The sequence below is a fragment of the Temnothorax americanus genome, unplaced genomic scaffold, assembly GCF_048541705.1.
Source record: "Temnothorax americanus isolate GAGA-0224 unplaced genomic scaffold, ASM4854170v1 Scaffold59, whole genome shotgun sequence".
NCBI lineage: Eukaryota > Metazoa > Arthropoda > Insecta > Hymenoptera > Formicidae > Temnothorax > Temnothorax americanus.
The window spans coordinates 78,361-88,023 of record NW_027509741.1 but is presented as its reverse complement, the minus strand read 5'-3'; the positions used below and the strand labels follow the sequence as shown (position 1 = coordinate 88,023).

At 48.3% G+C, this 9,663-nt stretch overlaps 1 protein-coding gene across 1 annotated transcript; it reads right to left on the bottom strand.

Moving 5' to 3' along the window:
- Positions 1 to 6,507: 6,507 nt before the first annotated feature.
- Positions 6,508 to 7,593, bottom strand: LOC143904834 (uncharacterized). The gene has a single exon (XM_077419794.1). The coding sequence runs from the start codon at positions 7,591 to 7,593 to the stop codon at positions 6,523 to 6,525; it is 1,071 nt and encodes a 356-aa protein (XP_077275920.1). The 3' UTR covers positions 6,508 to 6,522.
- Positions 7,594 to 9,663: the final 2,070 nt, after the last annotated feature.

Genomic DNA, 9,663 nt, shown 5'->3' with positions numbered 1-9,663 from the left:
TATTTCTTACGTTACAGTGTGAATCCACCACAAAGAAGAGCCTGTCGTTGAGAACAGCATCGGGGCAAAAGGTAGACCTATTCGATCGTCGTTATATTTTGTTATTACTTCGGTAAACTTTACCGAACAAATTTTATTGTTTACGTTTTTCGTACAGATGACAGACAGCGACAGCGGCAGCAGTCCGGAGGAAAACGAGAATGAGATAAAGTGCAGGAGCGGGAGCAGCAGCGACGGCAGCCCGATTCATGAGCCACTTGGTATGTGTACACTTAATTTTTCTTACACATTTAACGGTAACAAATAACTCATCTTTTTTACATAATTCTTACAGACATAGAAGAGATCGTGCAAACCGTCCAATTTAAAATATACAAATATTGGCAGATGAAGCGAGACGCCGACTTACAAAATGTCATAGTCCGAGCGGGTGGCGGAGCGGCGGCGTCGGTAGCCGCCAAGAGATTCATGTATTATTGGGAGAAGGGGAACGAGCTGCCTTGGAATTGGCGCCATACCATTGACTCGTACCGGCCTGAAGATTTCAACACCCATTTGGATCTGGATCGCTGGGAACCAGAGCCGTACGACAAGGCGGATCCAAATAAGTGGCGTTATACGCCCGAGTTCTACATAAAATTAACGCCCAAACAGGAGGCCAAAAAGAAGGCCAGAGAGAAAAAAATGTGGCTGGCCTACGAAAAGGAAATTGAACGCCAACTAATACTGGCGGCGAAAAAAAAACTGAGGTGTGCGTGTGCGTGTGTCTGTGTGAGCGCGTGCGTGCGCGAGTGCGTGCGTGCGTTTTAATAATTTTATTTCTTTTTTCAGCACCACGCGCGAACCACCGGCGTCGTAGACCTTGTCCGACGAGGATTCCGAACAAGACCCCGAGAATCAACCGCCGGGGCCGAGCAGTGGACGGAAGCGTCGTCGGTAAGATAAAACCTCTAACGCTATACCTTCTCTATTTTGTTTCGAATTTTATTTCGTTCATGGTGTGCGTGTACGTGTGTCTGTGTGAGCGCGTGCGTGCGCGAGTGCGTGCGTGCGTGTTAATAATTTTATTTCTTTTCAGCACCACGCGCGAACCACCGGCGTCGTCGTCGACCTCGTCGACCGATGATGAGGACGCCGAAGAAGACCCCGAGAATCCACGGCCGGGGCCGAGCAGTGGACGAAAGCGTCGTCGGTAATAAAATAAAAAACCTATAAGATTTACTTTCTCTATTTTGTTTTCAAATCGTCTTGTATTTAATCGTCTTGTATTTTATTTCAGACCGCGGTAGAGTAAACCACCCCCACCCACACCATCGGGCTAATCTACCTGTCGACAATGATTTATTCCCAGGACGGGGCTCGGTGGACATGCCTCATCTCTCTTAAATAGTTACCGCTCTGAAGACCAGCTCGCGCCTTTACCGCACAAAAAGAAACCAGCTGCACCACCTGCTGTCATTGGCTCCCCCTTCCTCCCTTATTTCCTTCAACCTCATCCCCATATTCCCCCTTATAGAAATTTAATACTGTAAGTGATTTTTTGGCTAATAATTAATTACTTAAAAACACTATTAAAAGCACCGGTTTTAACGGTGCTTTTAATTATGCTTTCAAGTGATTAATTACTAGCCAAATAAACACTTACAGTATTAAACTTCTATGCTCTTTCCTTCCCATTCACCTTTCCCCATCCCCTTACCTCGTCGATGTGGTCGCCACCTTGTCGCGGTGACGGGGCTTGAACGTGCGCGTTCCCTGCTCCTCCTTGGAGAGGACGCACCGACCAAGAGCGGCCACAATTAAAAACAACAATAAACGATCTTAAATAAATGAATAGTTACGTGTGAAACAAAATGTCAAGATTAATCATCGTTGTCCATCGTTGTTTTCCAGTATGCGACGATGCGCGAGGATACGGGAAGTCAGCAGCAGCAGCAGCAGCAGAAGCAGCAGCAGCAGCAGCGGCGACGATCCATCCGAGGGGCAAGGACCCTGTAACGGAAAAGAACAATTACCGAGTATGGTTAATAGATAGATATATTTATTGGCTCCCCTCAGGGTTGCAAGGCGTTTTGTAGGGACGTTCCCAACCCTTTACAATCACTTAACCTACCTTAGCCTATTTTACAATTAACCTTACATACTAATCGCCCTACCTATCTTTACGCACACACACACGCTCGCAAGTTCCCTATCTCTGTGGACTTCCGTTTCCGTTTACAATCTCCTCATTCCTCCTCTTTCTCTCATTCACTCCTCCCCTCCCCTACCTCCCAATCCCCTCCATCACCCTCTCCCTCCCTTACTCTCTCTAATTTCCTCAGCCATCTCTCCCCCTCCCCTTCTTCCCCCAACACCTCCCCCACCGCTTCCTGCCATGATCTCCCTCCCCCCCAATCTGCACAATCTTCCCACACGTGTTCCCACGTCTCCTCCCCCCCTCCACACACCCTGCACACTCTTCTCTCCTCTGTCATCCAATGTTTCACCCCCCTCATACCACCTCCCAGCCTGTATCTAGCCACCCTCTGCCATCTATTTTCTCCCCAGTTCTTTTTTAAGTACTCCGGTATCCCCTCCCCTTTTATCCTGCCCTACCACGTGTTACATTTTGCCACCCCTACTCTCCTTCCACCTCTCTTCTCTTTGTATTCTCTTTTCTCTCTCAAGCACGTCCTCCCCCCTCCACCTCCCCTCCTCCCTCAGCTCCTCCACTTCCTCTATCATCCATCCCCTGCTCTCCACCGCTTCTTTTCTCTCCTCCTCCCATCCCCCCCTGCTCACCCCTCTTTTCGCCCTCCTCTTTACCTCCTCCCAGCATTCCCTTGCCAACTCCCCTCCCTTTCCCTCCTCCAATTTTTTCTCATACCCCCATGCTCTCATAACCGCCCTTCCTCTTAGTTTCTCCCTTTGTAAATCCTCCCTAATCATATATCCCGGTATACATCTTTCCACTCCCAACACCCACCTTAAATATCTTTTCTGTAATCTCTCTATTTCCCCTCTTTCCCTCCACCCCCATATTTCCACTCCGTAACTTATCACCGTCCAAATCAGCTTATCAAACAACCATATTCTCCTACCCCAATCCCCCCCAAACCTCCTCTTTCCGATCCCCCATACTTGTCCCAGCAACGCCGCCCCTCTCCTCGTCCTCTCTTTTACATGTTCATCCTGCCTCCCATTACATTTTACTACATATCCCAAGTAGCAGAATTTTCTCACCTCCTCTATTATCCTACCCTTCCACCTCCAACTCACCTTTTTCCATCTTCCTCCCCCTTTTCTGCATCTCATTATCTTCGTTTTTTCACTGTTCAATACCAATCCCTTTCTGTCCAAATACCCCTCCAGTTTTCCTATCATTCCTTTCATATCTTCCTCATTCTCCGCCAACATCGCTATATCGTCTGCATAAGCCAGTGTATATATCTTTCTCCCTCCCAGCTTTATTCCACCCCAGCCCCCTTTTTTCAGTTCATCGTCAATGTCCGCCAGCAGCAAGGTGAACAGAATCGGGCTTAACGGACACCCTTGTCTGACTCCCCTTCCTGTCCAAAATCTCTCTCCCATCTCCTCCCCCACCCTTACTCTGCATATCGTCTCCCCCAGCAGTTCTTTACACCTCTCCACCAAGCCCTCTCTTACTCCCCTTTTTCTCATGGCTTCCACTAGAATCCTCCTGTCCACCGAGTCAAAAGCTGCTTTTAAGTCCACGAACATCACCACCATCTTCCCTTTCTTTCCATTTACTTGCCTGTTTATCAGGTGATTCAATACGTAAATGTTGTCCGTGGTCCCAACCCCTCTTCTAAACCCTGTCTGACTCGGTGGCAGCAAGCCCTTCTCTTCAACCTCTTTCCTCAACCTTTCCGCCAGTACGGCAGCATACACTTTGTATGCCGTTTGTGCTAACGTCACCCCTCTGTAGTCCCCCACTCTTTCCCCCTCCCCCTTTTGCTTCCTCATAGAGGAAGCTTTGTAATGGTGAAAAAATTTTTTTTCGAGATTTTGATGGAAATAGGTTTAGAATGTTCTAAAATGTCAAAAAATCATATTAATAAAAAATGTCCGGAAGTATGTATGTATGTGTGTGTGTGTGTGTGTGTGTACGGATTTTTGTACACGCATCTACTTCTACAATTTGTTAGATACCAGTTTGAATTTTTGCACACAAATAGAGTATCATAGAAAGTATGTCCTCCTCAAATTTTATTGAAATCGGTCTACCGGTATAGATTTTATGCAGATTTTCCTTTTTTTGAAAAATGTGTTTTACGCTGCCGCTTTCTCAATATTTGAGATAGCGATTTATTTTTAATTTTATTATATTTTCCAGTTTTTTCTACCCTTATTTCATATATAATTCATTAAAATTTGATTGATCAGATCTCGTATTACACACATTTGAAATTTCGAAGAATTCGTACATACATAGAAGCTTTATAAAACTTGATCTGATCAACCAAATTTTAATCAATTATATATGAAATAGGGGTAGAAAAGACTGGAAAATATAATAGAATTAAAATTAAATCGCTATCTCAAATATTTATAATATCGGGCTGATTTTTTTTATCGATAAAGTATTGTTTTAGTTTTTAAGTGGACAAGTATTTTTAGTATTTTTTAGTGAATGTATATAATTATTTACGCAGTCCCCAAAAGAGTTAAGTGTGAAATCAGAACCTTTGCTAACAAAGCTTCCTCTATGAGGAAGCCAAAACAAATAAATACCGATAATTATACCTCGAATAAAATAAAAACTTGCACACTTACTTAAGAACTATGAGGAAACAATGTGCAAGTTTCTACTTGCACAATTAAAAACTACGAGGAAACAATGTGCAAGTTTCTACTTGTTTTCCTATAGGCACTATAATTCCCTCCCTCCAATCTTCTGGCCATCCCTCTCCTTTCCACACTCTGTTACACACTTCCCATAGCCATTCTTTCACAACCTCCCCTCCAAACTTCCAAACCTCATTCGGAATTCCATCACTTCCCAACGCTTTTCTCTCTCTAAGCTTCCTCACTACCTCCCACACCTCTTCTCTCCTTATCTCCTCTTCCTCCTCCCTCCTCTCCCCTCCTCTCCTTGTTCCCATCACCACCCTCCCATTCACTCCTCCCAACAACTCTTTAAAGTACCCATCCCATTCCTGCATACTAATTCCCTCATTCACCCTCCTTCTCCTCTTTCTCTCCCTGTTTACCACCTTCCATACCTGCCCCTCCGTCCTGACCTCCTTTACTTCCTCTTCCCATTTCTCCACTTCTCTTTTTTTCTTCCTTTCACATAGCTTCTTGTATCGCTGTTTTTCTTCCCTGTAACTGTCCCCCTCTCCTCCTTCCCTTCTCCATTTCCTTAACATGTTGCCAACTCTCTTTTTTCCCTCCCTACATTCCTCATCCCACCAGCCCCTTCCTCCGCTTTTTTTGCACCTTCCATTCACTTCCTTTAATACCTCCCTTATCCTCCCCTTCAACCTCTGCCACTCTTCCTCCACTCCCCCTCCTCGAACTTGCCTGTCCCCCATTAACTCTCTAAATTTATTCCTGCCCTCTTCTGACCAGTCCCCTCTCTTACTTCCGCTCCTTCCCCCCTGCCCCTTATCTATACCTTCCTCCCACCCTTCCACCCACGCTGTCACTGGCTGATGGTCTGAATCGACCTTCTCTTCTACCACCACCCGTTCTACCCTTTCCCTTGTCCTCCTGTCCCCTAACACGTAGTCAATCACCGACTCCCCTCTTCCCCCTGTATACGTCCATTCTCTTTCTTCATCACCTCTTATTCCTCCGTTAAAAATCGCCCACCCACGTTCCCCCAGGAATCTACACAGCTTTTTTCCTTCCCCATTTACTTTGCCATCCTTCGATCTCCTCTCTCCTTCCCCCATCTCTTCTTCTCCCTCTTCCACGAACCCTCCTTCCTTACCGGTCCTTGCGTTAAAATCCCCTCCTATCAGCACTCTCACTCCCCTCTCAATCTCCTCCACCCATTCTTTCAGGTCTTCCAACTTCCGGTCCATATCCTTATTTATATATACTCCCACTACCCTCCACCACTCTTTTCCAAGTTTCACTTTTATCAATACTATCCCTTCCTTCTCTTTTTTCGTCTTCTCTCTTTCCATTTTGATCCCTGCCCTCACCCCTACTATCATTCCTCCTATCGCCCTTCCCTTCCGGCTCTTCCTCCCTGCTCTCTGCACTTCCCATACGTAGCCTCTTGGCATTTTTTCCTTTATCCTTTCCCACCCCTTACCGTCCACCCACGTTTCGCATAACACCATTACGTCCCAATCCTCCAGCCTTTTCCAAAACTCTTTATCTTTATTTGTTAGCCCCGCCACATTTCAAAAGGCCACCTTATAAATACTACTTCCCCCCCCCCTCTCTCTCTCCTCTCTCCCTCCTCCCCCTCTTCCTCTCCCACTCTTCCACCCAGCTCCTCTCTCTTATCCTTCTCCATTTCTGCTCCTCTTTCTTCCCCCCTACCCGTTTCCTCTCCCTCCTCTATTCCCCCTGCCTTTGGTCTTCCTCTTTTTCATTTTCTTTTCCTTTCCCTTGCCCTTCCTCCCAGCACCTCTCTCTGCCATTCCTAAGCACACCTCTAACCTCATCCCACACCCACCATTCCCCCTCTATCCATACTCTTCCCATCCCTATCCGTACCTTTTTACCCTCTCCTCTTGCCTTCCATGCCACTTGGTTTATCTTCCATTTTATCCTTCTTTCCTCCCATGTCAAGTCTTCGTCTATCCACGTATTTTCGCCTCTCAGTTTCCACTTATTTCTCATTATTTTCGCCTTCTCTTCTTCACTTCCCACTTTCACCACTGCCATACCCCCCTTCTCTCTTCTCCCCGCCTCTATTTTTCTAATCTCCTCTATCTTCACCTCCACGCCTAACTTTTTCATCACCTCCGCCACTCCCCCCTTTATTCCTCCCGCATCTTCCTTCACTCCTTTTATCAGAATGTTTCTTCTCCTTTCTCCCCTCTCCTTTACTTCGTACCTCCTTTCCAGCCTTTCCACCCTCTCCTTCCAATCAGTCTCTCCCCTCCCCTCCTCCCTCGGCCCTCCTCCGCTTTCCTCTCTACTTCTTCCTCCCCCAAGACCTCCTCCCTTTACCTCCATCTGCATCCCCTCCAGCTTTCGTTCCATGTCCTCTATTCTTTTCTGGAGCTCTCCTTTCTCCCTTCTCCACCTCTCCTCTCTCTCTTTCAATTCGCTTTTTATCTTCTTTACTTCTTCCATCATTGCCTCCTTTTGCTCCTTCGCCGCCTCTCTAATCTCCTCTCTCACTCCTCTTAACCCCTCCCTCATCTCCTCCCTTATTCCTCTCAGCAACCCCTTCACATCCATATCCTCCCCCCCTGCCCCCCCTGGTGGCGTTCTCACCGTTTTGTTGCTTCTCTTCGAGAAGTCTTCGTCCTCTTCCCCCCCCGCGCCCTCTTCCTTTTCTATTTTATCCCTCTTCCTCTTGAACATCTCCTCTATACTTCCTTTCCTCTTGGAAAGCTCATCTATATTCCCCGTACTTCCGCGTCTCTCTTTCCCCAACCTATCCGCAAAATGCGCCATCTATCCTCTACTCTACGGCCGTACTACTTCCCGGCGTTATCCCGAAGTCCCCAGAATTCCCTAGCCTTTCACTCTCGCGCTCTCTATCCTTCCCCTTCTACGCTCGTCTCTCTAACCTCAACCTTCCCAATTCTCCTTCGCCTCCACGGACTCTCCTCCCTTATCCTCCGCGCTGCCTCCACTCTCCTACCTTCCCTTTCCCTCACCGAGCTCACCTCTCACTCTCCACGCTCTCTCACTCGCTCTATCTCTCACACTCGCACTTCGCTTTTCGCTCGCACAAATCGCCAACTCACACCTTGCGACCGCGCGCTTCGGAGGCGAGTTCGGAAACGATCCAACGAGCATCCTCAATGGAGAAGATACCGACTGAGGGGACGAAGGCGAGGATCGATAACGTGAGACGCCCAAACCGCAGTGACCGGCAGAGGCAATGGACCAGAGGACCATCCCGCATACCTGGCGCACGAATGTGCGACGCCAGATTTACCGACGAAGCAAGGTTCCCGAAAAGGATACCGGCTTCGGGTACAAAGATGCCCGACGGTCGTACCAAGACCTGGGATACCTCCCCAGGAGGTCGGCGCCATTGTCCGACAAAGTCCGGGCGAAACGCACTTTCGCCAGGAACTTATATATCCGACGGCCGTACCAGGACCTGGGACATCCTCCCAGGGGGTCGGCGCCATTGTCCGACAAAATCCAGGCGAAACACATTTTCGCCAGGAATTTATTGATCCGACGGTCGTACCAGGACCTGGGACACCCTCCCAGGGGGTCGGCGCCATTGTCCGACAAAATCCGGGCGAAACACATTTTCGCCAGGAACTTATATATCCGACGGCCGTACCAGGACCTGGGACACCCTCCCAGGGGGTCGGCGCCATTGTCCAGCCAAATCCGGGCGAAACGCACTTTCGCCAGGAACTTATATATCCGACGGTCTTACCAGGACCTGGGACACCCTCCCAGGGGGTCGGCGCCATGATCCGGCAAAAACCGGGCGAAACGCATCTTCGCCAGGAACTTATCCATCCGGTGGTCGTACCAAGTCCTGGGACACCCGCCTAGGGGGTCGACGTCGAGCTCCGACAAAGATCCCCAGGATACGCATCATCTCCGGGAACAGTGGCCCGGAACAGCGATACCAGCACCTGGGAGACACAGCCAGAGGGTCGGCGTCAACGGCCGACGACATCGACGTCACCCGGACGTCGTCTACAGGGAGAACACCCAAATTCACCTTCAGGGGCATCTCCGAGGAGGTGCGCATAGGTCGACGTCGTCCGCGTCGAACATTTTCCGGGAGTGAAAACCTGGTGCAGCGGTACCAGGGAAGGAAGGTTCTCGCACTGCGTTGCGCGTGGAAATTTCCACGGGAACCTTCTAGAACGGGCGATGCGCAAAAGGACACGCGAGAGGGTAGTGAAAATCATCGTGTTTTCGCATGATCGCGCCAGATGTGCCGGCCGCGAACAATAGACGATCGAGAAAGTTCCGGGGAGTGGGAACGATCCGGCATAAGTGGGGAGCCCAAGCGAGAGCGACCGCTCGAGGCAGTCTCTCGGGTATAGCCGTGGCGAACACACGTATCACACTCTGTACGATCGGCATACGCGTTATACTTTACAACCGAGAACTCCCGCGTACTATCGCGTAAAATTACTCGTCTTAACCAACAGCGAGGGGCAATTAATTGCCAAATACAATCGAGTGTTAGCAACAATACGCGAGTTGAAATTCGGATACATTGTTAATTAGTGGAAGTGCAATTATCGAGTATATAACAACCACGGGCATTGGGTCACGCGGATACGGAATATTGTGCGGACATTATTAATCATTGTATTTAACCACCGAATACTCGTTCGTTAATTCAGCGCACGAACATTGTATGATAGAGTGATGGTCACGGCCGAGTGCGTGATCATAGTTTAACAATCACGAGGTTCAAAGTCCTCCGATCGGAATAATTATCTGGAATAAAAGCATCGTATCGACTAAACGAATAAGCCGAGATACGCAATTTGAATAATTGTGCAACTTTATTAAAATAAAGCGACGTTCACA

Bases quoted from the DNA above. Each gene is read 5' to 3' on its own strand.
- LOC143904834 (XM_077419794.1), bottom strand. From the start codon at position 7,593: ATGGCGCATTTTGCGGATAGGTTGGGGAAAGAGAGACGCGGAAGTACG.